General features: G+C 38.6%; 1 protein-coding gene across 1 annotated transcript in view; it reads left to right on the forward strand.

Moving 5' to 3' along the window:
• UBE3D (ubiquitin protein ligase E3D) overlaps window positions 1-16190 on the forward strand; it is a 200386-nt gene that overhangs the window by 15328 nt on the left and 168868 nt on the right. Inside the window, exon 4 of the mRNA XM_020969935.2 lies at window positions 9592-9820. Within this exon, the coding sequence (XP_020825594.1) occupies window positions 9592-9820 (229 nt within the window). The remainder of the gene's footprint in view (window positions 1-9591; window positions 9821-16190) is intronic.

The raw sequence follows: 16190 nt of genomic DNA on the forward strand, positions 1-16190 counted from the left end.
ATTAATGGCTGAGTTTTTTTCAGTACAATGGAAAAAGAGTCTTGCTAAGTAAATTGCATAATTAAAATTGCAGGGAGCAATGTTTAACCTACTTTGGGAGCCACCTGTTTTCAAGCCTTTGGCAGACGCTTACATGTAATATTGCCAATTATGTGCATTCATCTTTGAGTGCTATGATAATAGCTCAAATTTATATAGCACTTTAAAGTTTTTAAAGTTCCTCACAACAGCTCTAGGCAGTAGATGCTGTTATTATCCTTATACAGTTGACAAAACAGGCGCAGAGAAATAAGTGACCCAGCCAGCTAGTAAGTATATGAGGTTGCATTTGAACCCAGGTCTTCTTGACTTCAAATGGAACACACTAGCTCCTATTCAATGCTGCTGATTCATATTCAGGGTGTTGTGCTAGACTCTGTGTAAGGTTGGGATGCAGAAGAGCATGGCATAAGAGTATACAGAACTAAGGATCAGAAAGCTTAGGTTTTGCTAATTGTATGATCTTGGGCATGTTGTTTAACTTCTTCATTAGTTAAAATCGAGTTTATAATTCTACCTTTCAGGGCTGTCATGAGGATCAAATGAGATAATACATAGGAAAGGATGTTGAAAACTGCAAAGCCACTTATTAGCTGTGTGGCCTTAGGCAAAGTCACTTATCCCATGGGAGTTCCTTGTCTAGAAAATGAGAGGGTTAAACTAGGTGGATTCTCAGGTTCATCTTGGTTCCAAAGCACTGGTCCTGACCCCTATACAAATATCAGTAGTTCTGTTTTTTATTTTTATTTTTTTTAGGCAATTGGGGTTAAGTGACTTGCCCAGGTCACACAGCTAGTAAGTGTCAAGTGTTTGGTCTGAGGCCGAATTTGAACTCAGGTCCTGCTGACTTCAGGGCTAGTGTTCTATCCACTGAGCACCTAGCTGCCCCAGTAGTTACATTTTTATTGCAGTAAATGTCTTACAGCATTGTCCCCCACTCCCTGGGGTACTTAGTCTGTTTAACTTTAGGACTCCTTTGGTGGGGCTAGAAATATTTTCATTGTTGAACACCTTGTGCCATCTTGTCATCTCCTTCTCTCCCTGCTTCTTCTCCTGTTTCCTTTTCTGAATCCTTTTCTTTGTACCTTCAAAAGTACCTTTGCATCTGGAAAGGGTGTATCAATTAGCTGCCCTATGAATCAGCTCGCCATCTACATGATTCCCTGACCAAAACTCCATATGTGCTGTCTTCCTCAGTAAGAATGTAACCCTCTCATACCTCCTTCCACTTTTTTTCAGAGGTGATAGGGTATTTGCCCATAAGTGTGTAATATAGCATTTACTACCAACTTAAAAAAAAAACATATTGACCATTTTGTGTTTTTTTTTCCTTTTAATCCTCATTTTTTTTCTTTTTTAAAAAAACTTCTCTGTTAGATGGTTCTCTGAAAGGGGGAGGGCTAAAGAGTGGAAATTGAGTTGATATTAAAAACAAAATATATCAATACAAATTTATTTCTAAAAGAAAAAAAGAGTGTAAGCTTCTCCAGGCCAGTACTGCTCTACCTTCTGTATTAACATTCCTAGAATTTAACGGAGTGCCTGCCACTTAGGAAGAGCTTAATAAATTTTTGTTCATTCACTGACTTTGTCTTTATGGAGCCTTATAGCAAATTACTTAACCTTTGTCAGTTAACCTCAGTTAACTTAAGTAGCTTAAGAAAACCTCAGTTTATTAATCGACTTTGTTAATTAACTTAAATTGAGAAAACCCCAGTCTCTTAATTTGTTAAATGAAAGGGTGGACTTAGTGACTTTTAAAGTAGCTTCTAGCTCTAAATCATACAATAATCCCCAATTGTAATAGGGAGGATAATATTGAGGGGAACAGCTGTAAAACAAGACAGACTTTGAAAGTGCAACAAGGGAGAACTAGGATGAGATGATCTCTGAGGCCCCCCCCCCCCAACTCTGAGATACTGTGATGCTGTGGGAACTCAAAGGAATAAGATCATTCCTGGCAGTAATAGCTGACATTTATAGAGCACTTTACAGGTTGCAAATTGCTTCACTTATATTGCCTCGTTTTATCTTCACGAAAGTAGAGTAAGTATACTTATTATCCCCATTTTACAGATAAAGAAACTGAGGCTCACAGAGGTTAAGGGGCTTGTCACTATGCTCTTAGGCATTAGTTTACTACATTTTGTATATTTGGAAGTAGTAATTGTTGAGTCATGTTTGACTCTTAGTGACCCTATTTGGGGTTTTCTTTGCAATGGTACTGGAGTGGTTTGCCATTTTCTTCTGCAGCTCATTTGACGGATGAGGAAACGGAGGCAAATAGGATTAAGTGACTTGATCGGCGTCACATAGCTAATAAATGTCTGAGGCCAGATTTGAACTCAGGAAGATGAGTCCACTGCGCCACCTAGCTGCCCTTTGGAAGTAGTAGTAATAACAATTTAATAACACTTTATTGTGCTGTACATACAAAGTGTCCCCAAAGTCTTAGGACAATAAACTTTTTTTTTTTTTACTTTTAGGCAATTGGGGTTAAGTGACTTGCCCAGGGTCACACAGCTAGTGTCAAGTGTTTGGTCTGAGGCTGGATTTGAACTCAGGTTCTCCTGACTTCAGGGCCGGTGCTCTATCCATTACGCCACCTAGCTGCCCTGATAGTAAACTTTAATAGCTTAAAACTACACTAAGACTTTTGGGACACTGTATACATTATTTCATATCCTTACAGAAACCCTGTGAGGTAAGTTCTATAGATATTGTTACTTTCATTTTATAGATTTTTAAACTGAAGCACAGAAAGGATAAATGATTGTCCAGATTTATACAACCAATGAGGGTCACAGGTAGAATTTGAACCCAGCTCTCTCCCAACTGGAAGCTCATTGCTCTTTTTTCTTCAACACACTGCTCAGAGCAAGTGTAATTTCCTTAATATTTTTTTTAAACTAAGGTGTTTTTTTTTTTAAACAAACTTGGACAATTTCGTTCTTTTTCTTCTTCTTCTTCTTCTTCTTCTTACTACTACTACTACTACTACTACTACTACTACTACCACCCACCACCACCACCACCACCACTACTACCACTACCACCACTACTACTTCTTGTTTTTTTTTTTTTAACAAACAGGACATTTCTTCCAAAACCAGCCTGAATTATGGAAGTTTTGCTGTGCTTGAGACCACAGTATAAAGCCTAGAAATGAGTACCTTTTCTAAGATCTTAGTTTAATGGAATTCAATATTGATGCTGTTACTTTAAGGGCAGTTAGGTGGTGAAGTGGTTAGAGTGCCAAGCCTGGAGTCTGGAAGACTCATCTTTCCAAGTTCAAGTCCACCTGACACTTGTACCTGTGTGACCCTGGGCAAATCACTTAACCCTGTTTGCCTCAGCTCCTCATCTATCAAGTGAGCTGGAGAAGGAAATGTCAAATCATGCCAGTATCTTTGCTAAGAAAACCCCCAAAGGGGTTATGAAGAGTTGGACACAACTGAAACACAACTGATATTACTTTTTTTTTTTTTTGCTAGGCAGTGGGGTTAAGTGACTTGCCAGGGTCACACAGCTAGTAAGTGTCATGTGTCTGAGGTTGTATTTGAACTCAGGTTCTCCTGACTCTAGGGCTGGTGCTCTATCCACTGAGCCACCCAGCCGCCCCTGATATTACTTTTAAGAAGATGCTAACTTAGGGTGGGGAGAATCAGCCCTAGGAAACAGATCTGTATAGCACTGAGATGAAAATCACCAAGTTTGGAATTGGAGGACTCATCACACTACATTAAACCACAGCCTTTGGGGAGGTTTAGTATGTAAGCAGCAGCTAACTCCCCTCCCCTGTGAACCTTCTGCTGACAGAGATTCAGAAACACTAGGATTGGGCAAGAATTTTTGTCCTAAATGGGTCTCTCACAAATAAATTCAAGGCTAGTTTAAACTGTGTTAATTGACTAAATGGACCTTCCAGTTCTATGCCTTTTGAAAGCGGGGCCTCATTGTCATTGGCCTTCTGAATGAGCATGTTCCTCCTGAGTTCTTTGGAAAGTGCCCATACCACTTTTGGTATACCTGGCAGTTCTTGGGATCAAGCCAGTCTCTCAAGGAGGCATTGTAATGCTAGAAAGAAACAAGTAGACATGCTTTATAGAAATATGATGGATGTTGGAATATGTAGTCAAATGACTGGCCAGCTTGGCAGATGAGCTATTGGTATAGGCTTAAAATAACCACTTACATCAATTGAGGTCCCCCACCCCCTTTTTTTTTTTAAATCAAAGGAGACTCAAACACTTGAATGTAAGCCAGGATCTCATTGGCAACTGACATTGTACCTAACATGGTGAAATTGTTCTAGAGTTTTCCCCTTCATGCCCCAGACATTTCCAGATATGGTGATAAGCACTTTACAAATATTATCTCATTTTATTCTCACAGCAACCTTCTGAAGTAGCCCCATTTTTACATTTGAGGAAATTGAGGCAGGCAGAGGCTAAGTGATTTGCCTGGGATCACATAGCTAGGAAAGTGTCTTGAGGCTGGATTTGGACTCAGGCCTTTATTACTCTAGGTTTGAAGGAGCTGACTTTGGTTTAAAATGCAAAGCTCTTTTTATGGCTTTTGTGGCTTATCTTTTTTTTCTTTTAGACTTAAATACTAAAACTCAAATTCATAACAATAAAAGGAAAAGAAACAAACAAATATAAAATAAGAAAAGAAAAAGTGTCATGTGCACAGAAGAATGTAAGAGAGGATTCAAAATATATAGCAATGAATTTCCATTGTGGCTTATCATTTTGATGACATCAGCTAGGTATGTACCAGGCCTAGCAGTAGTTCCCAGATCTTTAAGAGCTGGATGTCATTTTGAAAATTGGAAATGTAGACCCTGCCCAGGGTGGGGAAGTCCTCTTTCCTTACCACTGACGGTTGTGGGGTGGTAGGGGGAGGGTGGTCAGGGATGAGGTGTAACTGATTTATGGTTTACGTTAGAGTTAATGGTCATTTCATTTCCTCACCTTGCTTATGGTATTTTAAGCATGAAGCCTTTCCTGATCTGCCAACTGCTACCAAACTATCCTTTCTCCCAGATTACTCAATTTGTAAATAGATTGTATTTATTTGTGTTTATTCTCTTTATATTTATTCTTTATATGCTTATATGTGTTGCAGTTGTCTTCCCATTAAAATGTAAGATTCTTGTGACTGGATTATTTTATTCTTTGTAAAATTCTTAACATCTAGCACGATGCCTAGCACTTAGTAGGGGCTTAATAAATGCTTGTTGATTGATTGAAACACTATTTATCCCTCAATAATATTGAAGTAATTCATCCTCATCACATTTTCATGAATTTTTAAAATGTGTAACCCAAATGAAAATTGGTCAGTAATTCAAAAATATCTATATTGCTGATTGTAGAATCCTAAGATTAATCCATTCCTTGCAGGTTTTCATCTAAAAGCTACCCAGATGAATAGTTATCCACTTTCTTTTTAAAAAATTTTCCAGGGAATTAAAGTCTGTAACTAAATGGAGATTTAAAAAAAATAATAAGTTTTTCAGGGTTTAAACTACACTTTTAAATTTTTTTATTTTGTTGGTCTTAATTTATTTTTAGTTTTCAACATTCACTTCCATGAGATTTTGAGTTTTAAATTTTTTCTTCCTTTCCCTTCTCCCATCCCCCCTGACGGCATACAATCTGATATAGGCTCTACGTATACATTCATGTTAAGCATATTTTCCCATTACTCATGATGTAAAAAACAATTAGAACTAATGGGAGGAACTATGAGAATGAAGCAATAAAACAAAACAACAAAGGAAAAGGAGAGCAAATAGTATGCTTCCATCTGCATTCAGAATCCATATTTCTTTCTCTGAGTGTAGATAGCAGTTTCCATCATGAATCTTTTGTAGTTGTCTTAGATTCTTGCGTTGTTGTGAAGAGCCAAGTCTGTCGAAGTCAGTTATCCCATAATGTGGTTGTTACTGTGTACAATGATCTCCTGGTTCTGCCCATTTCACTCTGCTTCAGTTCATGTAAGTCTTTCCAAGTTTTTTTAATTCTGCCTGCTCATCATTTCTTATAGCACACTAGTATTCCATTACATTCATATACTACAACTTGTTCAGCCATTCCCCAATTGATGGGCATCCCCTCGATTTCCAATTCTTTGCCACCACAGAAAGAGCTGCTATGAATATTTTTGTACATGTGGGTCCTTTTCAGATTTTTATGATCTCTTTGGGATACAGACCTAGAAGTGTTATTGCTGGGTCAAAGGGTATGCACAATTTTATAGCCCTTTGGGCATAGCCCCAAATTGCTCTCCAAAATGATTGGATCATTTCACAACTCCACCTACAATGTATTAGTGTTCCAATTTTCCCACATCTTCTCCAACATTTATCATTGTCCTATTTTGTCCTGTTAGCCAATCTGATAGGTGTGATGTAGTACCTCAGAGTTGTTTTGATTTGCATTTCTCTAATCAATAGTGATTTAGAACATATTTTCATATGACTATAGATAGCTTTAGTTTCTTCCTCTGAGAACTGCCTTTATCCATTTATCAATCGGGGAGTGACTTGTATTCTTATAAATTTGACTTAGTTCTCTATGTATTTTAGAAATGAGGCCTTTATCAGAGAAACTGGTTGTAAAAATTCTTTCCTGCTTCCCTCCTAATCTTGGATGCATTGGCTTTATTTGTGTATAAGCTACGCTTTAAAAATGTTTTTTTGTTATCTTTTGTTTTTATATTACCTACATTTCTCATTGTATTCTCCCCTTCGCTCCCTTATAATAAAGCCTTCTCTTATAATAAAGAAGAAAAAGATTCAGCAAAATAACCAACATAAAACCCCCCAAAACTTTGGAGTCACCTTTGACTCTTCCTTCTTCTTCACCCTCTTTCTTATAGAGAAGGGGAATAAGCATTTTCTAAAACACCTACTAGGTGCCAGGTACCATGCTAAGCTCTTTACAAATATTCACAACAACTCTATTAAAGTAGGGGTGGTATTATCCTTATTTTTACAGTTGAGGAAATTGTGGCAAGTTGAAGTTAAGTGACATGGTCCAGGGCTATACAGCTAGAAAGTGTCTGAGGCTAGATTCAAACTTGGGTTAGATTTGAACTTTCTGACTCCAGGTCCAGTATTCTATCCACTACACCAGCTGGCTGCATCTATAGCTAATCAGTTGTCAAATCTTGTTAATTTTAACCTCATCAGCCATCCCCTGGCTTTACTCATGCTGCCATCATTTTAGATCAGGCCCTCATCACCTCTTTTCTGAACTCTTAAGATAGCTTTCTAATTGGTTTCCCTGCCTTGAATCCCTCTCCTTTCCAATCCACTTTCCATCCAACTATAAAAAATATTCCTAAGGCAGGGATTTACTGAAAAGCCTGCAGTAGCTCCCTGTTACCCCTAAGATAAAATATGAACTCCTTAGTCCAGTGTTTAAGGCTTCCCACAATTTGGACCTGGAACAGCTTTTACATTAGTCCCCTTCTTGTATTCTGTCATCTTGCCAAATAGAATTACTGATTATTTCCAAAATACAACATTATTGGTTTTTTTTACCCCCCAAGCATTCACACAAGCTATGCCTCTTGCCTGGAATGCATTCTCATCCCTGATTTTCAGAATTTTCATTTCCCCCCTTCATCCTTGGCTCATCTGTCACTTCCTCCATGAAGCCTTTCTTGGTCCCTAGGCATTAGTGCTCTTTCCCTGAAATTTTCCTTGAGCACTATCTGATTCTTCCCTTGCCACCATCACTCAGTATACCTCATATCGTATTTACCTGTAAACATATTGAATTTTCTGCTGGAATATTGTTCTTGTCTTTTTATCCCCAGGACTCAGCACATAGTAGGGACTTGATACATTTTTTGTGAATTGGATTGAAGTGCTTATCTCTTCTTTTATGTGATAAACCATTTGAAGGCTGTATCCATCCTTTAGCACACACCTTAAAGTATATATGTAATTGTTTATGACTGCCTCTCTTGGTTAACAAGTATTTGGTTTGATGGATGTCATTTCCTGTCTCTTTTGTTTGTCAGGGGAAGCTATAGTGCTGCCTGATTAGCTTTGTTGGCAAGATTCTCAATGTCACCTTCTAAATATTGTGGACTCTAAAAGCTTCATCCTTTACTGTCCCTCATCTCTAGCCAGACCTCAGAAAAGACGGATGTTATGACTCTATTAAGGCAATGGCTTTCTTTTGCTATTATGACAAGATTCTCTCATTTCAAACTGGTCTTTTCCTCTTAGGAGATGGGTGTGGAGGGGGGAGAATTCCCATAGTGAAGCCAATGGCCATCAGATTTGAAATAGAATCTGGATTGTAGAAGGTGTGATTTTTGGTTCTAACTCCCAGAGGAGTTAAAAGGACCAATGCAATTTCAGCAAACATTTGTAAAGTGCTGACAGTGCTAGACACTAGACAAAGGTCAGAGTGAAGCAGAACTTACCCTCAAAAAGTTTACTTTCTTTGGAGAGCAGACCATAATGGGGATATAGTAGAAAGGAAGGGAGATTTTGCTGTGTTCATTTACACATGATGTGAGTGAAAAGGGAGCAGAGACCACTTCTCTGTTTCTCTGTGCCAGGCCAGTGACCAAACCATGTCTTTCCTTTCTTTCCCTATTTTTTTTTTCATTCCTGGGTTTCATTCTTCCATATGCCTGCAGCATGGAGCTTCAGTGGGGTCTGGAAGAGGTACTACTGATTTGTTACTGAGAGTCAGTCTCCCACAGTGTTCCACTGGCCAAATGCTAAATTCCCCAGGAATTGTTATGCGGAAAAGGGAATTGAAGTGAACCTCAAATACCTTTCTAAAATAATGTTGAACATTACTGTCCCTAGTGATAAACCACAAGTCCAGAGGACTAAAGATGTAGGCATCCACCTACTGCCAGAGACTTATGATGCCGAATAATACTTATGTTTTTGGCCATGGCTAATATGGGAATTTGTTTTGTTGCACTGTATGTATTTGTTCTGAGGATTTTCTTTTTCTTTTATTATTTAATTGGAAGGGGGGCAATAGGTGGAAAAATAATAAATGCTTATAAAAATAAATAAATAGCACTACGGCCCTCAATTCCTATGCATACTAAGCAAAATAATTTTAAAAAGAAAGTAGATATAATGAAAACCCTTTTATCTAGGAACATGCATTTTCATTTTTTAAATTTATTTTTATTCTGAACTTAATCACTAAATTATTTGTATAAACACAGTAGACCAGGAAAAGAGGATTGTACCTGGCATTAAGCTGTTTCAAAGAAGAGGCATTTTAATATGATAGAGCTCCAATTTTTTTCAGCACTGTTTAGATACTTTGTTATGCATTTGCCTAGCCACGCTATGGGAAAAAAAATAGTAGAAAGAAACAGCAGTGGGTGCTGCTTGAAAAAGATGATTAATACAGAATGCAGGTTGAAAAAACAAAGTGAGGTAGATCTAGCCTTTCCATCTTTTTCATTGTTTCATTTACGTAAATGCTAAAGACCCCTGATGAGATGTGGGGGGTGTTGGGAAAACTCTCAACATTTTTCTCTTTTAACTAGGAAGCTCCTCAGAGTTCTCCCTCTGCCAAGTGGAAACTGGAATGCCCTGGTTGAAGAATGGTGTTGCCACCCAAATCCTTTTGCTAATAAGCCACTTAATCCTGGAGAGAATGACTGTTTTATTGGAGACACTCACTTGCTGGTGAATTTAAGAAGTGACTCATGTGTGCCAGGACCTGAAATAGCCCAAGCGGAGACTCACCAGCCTTCAGAGAGCCATTTGGAATCGGTAAACTCTTGTTTCAAAACTACATGCTAATTTAGATGTTGCCTTTGACACTGGCTTCTCCAACCTTTCTTAATTCAAGGCTTGTGATGGAGATTGTCTTATTAAGTGAAATCCTTTATTTTCAGCTGCCTTTGTTCTTCTAGGCTATGTTTAATGCATATATGGTCTTTAAAAGCTAAAACTGCTTTGGAGGTAGGAGGAAGAGGAGGCGATGGAGAATGCAAACGTCATATCTCCTAACTTAGGGGTGAGGAACTTGCAGCCTCAAGGCCACGTGGGGCCTTCTAGGTCCTTGGGTGTGACCTTTTGACTGAGTCCAAGTTTTACAGAACAAATCCTTTTATTAAGGGGATTTGTTCTGTGAAGTTTGGATTAAGTCAAAGGGCCGCACTTAAGGACCTAGAGGGCTACACGTGGCCTCAAGGCTCCAGGTTCCCCACCCCTGGCCTAATGGACAGGCATAGACTGGAGTACTTTCTGTGTCTCTTTTATGTGATGTGGGCCAAATAATGCAGGCATGCATTATTAGGAAGGCGTGCAATCCAGAAACCAAGAGTTGATGGTCTCACTGTACTTTGTGCATCAGATCACAGCATTCAATCAACATGTTTATTAAGTGTTTACTATATGCCAGCCACTCTACTGAGGGCTGAGAATAAAAGGAAGCAAAAACAATTCCTGCCCTCAAGGAGCTTAAATACATGCACACATATATAAAATATAAATATGAGTATATATTTATATTATGTTATATACAACATTAATAAAATGTGTTCATAAATATAACTATATAAGATTTATAGAACTATAACATGTTATATGAAATATAGATTTATATGTATATATCACAAAATATATGTGTGCATAGATGTATATATGCATATATGTATACACACTGTGTATACATGTGTATATAATTATATATACAATAAATATGTATAAATATATGCATATTACATATGCAGTATGTAAGCAATAGATGCATTTATGTGTGCATAAGGCATCATGCATATATACATATGTATATATAAATACACATTACATACATAAATATACATGCATATATAAATATATGTGTATCTAAAATATGCATTATATATATTACATTGATATATATGTTTGTGTGTGTGTGTGTGTAAGATTCATACAGATTTGCCAGAAAGTAACCTCTGAAGGAAAGGCTGTAGAATCTGTGGGGAATGGGACAGAAGATGGCTTTTTAGCTGAGTGTCAAGGGAAACCATGGGTGAGGATGAGAAGGGAGAATATTCCAGGTAGAGAGAATAACCCCAGGAGGAGAAGCATGTTGAGTGAAGAAGAGCAAGCAGTGCAGAATGGCTGGACTGGAGAGTTAGTGGAGGAGAAGAATGTGTAAGAAGACTAGAGTGTTGTATTCAGTTTGGAGGATCATATTTTAGGAAGGGCAGTGATCAAGCTGGGGAGCACCATGATCAGCTTGATGAGAGAACTAACATTTGTATAGTGCTTTAAGGTTTGCAGAGTGCTTTATAAATGGTGCCTCATATGATCCTCAACAACAACAGCCCTAGAAGGTAGAGGCTGTTATTATCTGTTTTCAGATAAGGAAACCGAGGCAGACAGTTTAAGTGACTTGCCCAGAGTCACACCGATAGTAAGTGTCTGAGGTTGGATTTGAACTCAGGTGTTCCTGACTCTAGATCTAGCTCTCTATCCACCACTCTACTTAGCTGCAACACTATATGTGTCACCCTGGACAAGTCATGTAACCTTTTTTTGCCTCATTTTCCTTATCTGTAAAATGAGGGAGTGGTTCTTAATGGCCTCTGAGGTACCTTCTAGCTCCAAATCTGTGATCCTGTGACCCTATGATTTGATGTGTGGTCTCTCCAAATCCAAACAGGGGTTTCCCATACTTGAAAAATCAGGTTTAGTTGTTTGTTTGTTTTTTTTGGAAACTTTAGAATAGGATTAAATGTTAGTGTTTCCAAAAATCGACTCCTAAAACATCTTCTGATTCAAACTTGCAGCATTTTGCATCTTTCAAGCTAGTGCTAAGCTACTTGTTCTACTCTTCCCTCAAAAAAAAAAATCCAAAAACAAAACTCCCTAGAGAAGTAATGAATTTGCAAAGAGACAAATTTCTGCCTTAATATGAGGAAAAATTTCCAAATGATTAGACTTATTCAAAAGGCAGTGGTGAATTCCCTGTCACTAGAGGTTGCCACACACAGATAAATCATTTTGAGATATGTTTTAGAAGGGGATTTCTTTTCAGGTACAGATTAGACCAGATGACCGTTGAGGCGCATCCCAACTCTGAAATTCCATGGCCTGTTGTTCAAACCACAGAAAGTCATGCTTTCTCATTTTCTCACCTCAATTGGTTGTCCAGGTGTGTGTTACATTTTGCCCTCAGGGTTTGATTTAAATTAAGGTAGTGTTTCATTGCTGTAGGATATATATTATATGAGTAGGCTTGGGTAATTTCCTCTGTCTGCCCAACGTCTAGACTTCTGATGTGATAAAGACAGATGCCATTTAAAGAACAAGAAAAGAAGGCCCAAAATAGAAGGCTCTAACATGCAAAATTTCTATTTTAAAAAAAATTCTTTTTCAGGCTAAGTTGGTTCTTGCTCCAAGTTCTTTAGGAAAAAGGGGTAGCTACTTCCTCTCCCCAGAGAGAAGTAGTTGATTTGATTTTAAAAACTAATCAGTGCCATTGGATTGACATTTAAGAAATCATAGTATTACCGATGGTTAGAAGGGGATTTCAAAGGTGATCTAGTCCACTACCCTCATTTTACAGGTGAAGAAACTGAAGCCCTGACATGGGTGAAGTGACTTTCCCAGGTCCACAGGTAATAATTGCCAAAGTTGATACTCTGACTCTAAATTCTCCTTGAGAATAAGGAATTTTTTGGCCTTTCTTTGTATCCTAAGTACTTAGCACAGTGCCTGACACATAGTAGGCACTTAATAAATGCCTGTTGGTTTTTGTTGACTCCAATTCAACGCTGTACTCTGTAGCATTCTGCCATTCCATGGAACCAAACTGTTACAGATATAGCTAAAATGGTAGCTCTGCATTGTTGCTAAAAACTATTCCAAGCATAGTTGTCAATAGAAATAAAAAGTAATTTTGACTTTGTAATTTTTTTTTTAAAAGTAAGGACTAGTGTTAATGTTCAATAAATAGCAGTCAATCAACAATTGTTTATCAAACCCCTGCCATGTACGAGGCACTCTGCTGGGTGCTGGGGACCCCAAACCAAAAATAGAACAGTTCTGTGCCCTCAAGGAATTTATATTCTATCAGAGGAGATGAGATGTACCTATAACACATATAGAATAAATGCAGAATTAACACAGGTAGTTTTGGGGGGATCGCTCTAGTAGCTATTCAGCGAACGGCTAGATAAGGTATATAGGGATCGAAGTAGGGAGGAGCAAAGTTAAGTGCCTGCTATGTGTCAGGCAGGTGCTAAGTACTTTACAGATATTTCTGTTGATCCTCATAATAGTCCTGGGAGGTAGGTTGTTATTATTATTGTTTTCATTTCACAGTTGTGGAAACTGAGGCAGACAGAAGTTAAGTAACTTGCCCAGGGTCGCAAAGTTAGTAAGTGTCAGAGGTCACATTTGAACTCAGTTCTTCCTGACTCTAGACCCAGTGTTCTATCCACTTGGCCATTTAGCGGCCTCCAGGAAAGGCTTCATGTAGAAGGCAGTGCTTCAGTCGAGTTTTTTGAAGGAAGGAAGGCATTCAACCAGATAGTGGGGAGGAGGAGGTGCATTCCAGGTAAGGGGGGGAGACAGAGTGTTGTAAGTGAGGAACAGTAAGAACAATTGGGGGAGGATCATAGAGCAGAGAAAGGCCAATAATATATAATGAGGCAGAGAAGTAGGTTGAGGAGATGATGTGTTGGAATTGGGCCCACATCTTACTTAGTAAATAGGTTTGTGGAATCTCTTTATGTGTAGAAAGAGATTTCAGAATAAGGGATGTCTTTGAGAGTATCATTCAAATTGTTATCAGTGAGAATTATTTAGGTACCTCATCCATCGTGTTGGGCCTAAATCCCTTTGCCCAGATAGAATACATTATCAGTGATGACACTTTAGTACCTTGCATTGGTAAAAGATAAAGGTTAGGATCCAGCCCAGTGCTATTGCAATAACTTCGTGGTTGTTTCAAATCCTCTACCTTTTCATCTTTGTCATTGGATTTTAAATTAATAATCATTCAGATATCTTTATTGTGCTAGTGGTGGGGGGTTGGTGTTGAGGTAGGGGAAGGGTAGTTTCAGTAAAGAGCAGTTGTGGCAAGTGCCCTGTTTAAAAAAAAGAAAAATTATAGACAGTCCAAGACTCAAAATAACTGACCCTCTCCATTCCTCTGAAACTTTCAGAGCTCCCATGTCACTGCCCTGGGGGCTCTTGTGAAAAACCTTGGGACCTTTTAGAGACTATGAATTCAGAAGTTGAAGAAGGGAGCAAGCTGTGAAAAGCAGCAATGACAGAGGAAATCTGACCAGAGTCGAGTCCCAGGCAAGGTTGGTCTGTCTGCATGTGGTTTCCCTGTCCAAATATGTCTACTTCACCTTGCCCTTCATTCTGCCTTAATCCTTTTCTCGTCTTTAAACTGGAGATTCATTGGGATTACCAGTTACCTTATTTTAAAATAATTTCTGACATTTCAAATGATGCCTTTTATTTTAACATCGCCTTCATTTCCAAATGCATCCCTCTTCATTCTCCTATCCAGTGAGCTATCCCTTGACAAAGAAGCTAGAGAGGAGAAAAAAAAAAAGTTCAGCAAAACCAACCAGCACCTCAGTCAAGTCTGATAGAATATGCAGTATTTCATACCTTAGGCCCCCGCCTCTGCCAACAAGAGATAGAGGTGCATTTTCTCATCACTTCTTTGGAGCCAAGCTTAGTCACTATTGTTAGAAAGAGTAATAGAATTTTTTTTTGAGGGGGGAAGGTAAGGGTATTGTTCTTTTCATTTACATTGTTGTCATTTGTATAAATTGTTTTTCTGGTTCTGTTTACTTTGCATTTCTGTTCATTCATGGAATTGAAAAGTCACCCGATTTTCAAGGGTCCTGGGATTTGGGGGAGATTGGGAGGGTAGGTAGTTTAGGAGCATTTGGAAGGTAGGACAAATTTGAATGGGGAGAAGGAGTGATTGGAGGTAGTAAAGATATATAGAAAAGGACATTGGACAGACTTTGTAAGTTTCAAGTTTTAGTGGAGCACTATAGCTTTGCCCTGCAAAGAAGGAGTAACTAAGTATCTCAGTGCTTAGTCAACAAGCATTGATTAAGTGTTTCTTTTGTGCCAGGCACTGTGCTGGATGGCTTTCCCATGCAGGATTGGGGTTATCATGTCAATTGTAGGAGACTTGAGTTCAGTCCTGCCTTAGACACTACCTGTGTGACCCTGGTTTCCCTCAAGTTTTTCATCTCTAAAAATGGGGACAGTGATAGCACGTACCTCCATGGGTTGTTATGAGGATAAGTATTTTGCAAAGCTTAAAAATGTGATGATGGTAATATTTTTAAAGGGCATTTAAAAAATATGCTTCTCCTACTCTTTCCCCTTTGCCCCCTTCCTTCTACCCGTCTATTTCCCTTCATTCTTTATCCAGGGCTTGGCTTTTCCGAGTTGGGGGTTTGGGTGGCTAATCTGAGAACTCAACTCCCCATTTATAACTTCTTCCTATGGGGAAATGTCACCCTGAGTTCTGAGTAGTCAGTGTCTAAGAAAGCTTTTGGAACAGCAGCAACCCATTTGTAAATTGGAGACTGGCACTTCCTTGTCTTCTGAAAGCCATGCTTCATTTGTGTCTTTAGTAACCATGGCATGTCACTGCCATAGTTTTCCATTGATTTTAAAGCCTGCCCCTCCCATGTCATTAAAGAAAAGAGCTTGCATTTAGGCATGATCTTTCATCATAGTGAGCAGAATATTGGAAGCTCCTAGCACAACAAACCAATATTGGCAACACCATTCTTGAAGTTTTGAAGCCTGCCTTGATCAGTTTCCCCTCCAATTACATAGTGTAACTGTTGTGAGACTGTGCTTGTGACCAAAATAGTAACATAAATTTAGGAGGGACATGCTTAAACACTGATCTTGCAGCTCCTGGGGGAACCAGTCAGCTCTCTGCTATTGAAAACCTATTTCTCATCTCACCTCGTTTAGCCATATAGCAGTACTTTGAAATGTCACATGGTGACATAGCATCCTAATGGTATCTCTTGGGAAACATTTTCTTGGCTAGACGATATCAAGGGTCCTTTGGAGCTGAAACGGAACAAAGGAAAATAAAAATGAAGCCAGGAAGGTAATCCACCTTTGTGTGCAGCAGTGTTTCCTCTCA

This window comes from Phascolarctos cinereus, unplaced genomic scaffold (assembly GCF_003287225.1).
Source record: "Phascolarctos cinereus isolate Bilbo 61053 unplaced genomic scaffold, phaCin_HiC Scaffold_5;HRSCAF=322, whole genome shotgun sequence".
NCBI classification, from domain to species: Eukaryota; Metazoa; Chordata; class Mammalia; order Diprotodontia; family Phascolarctidae; genus Phascolarctos; species Phascolarctos cinereus.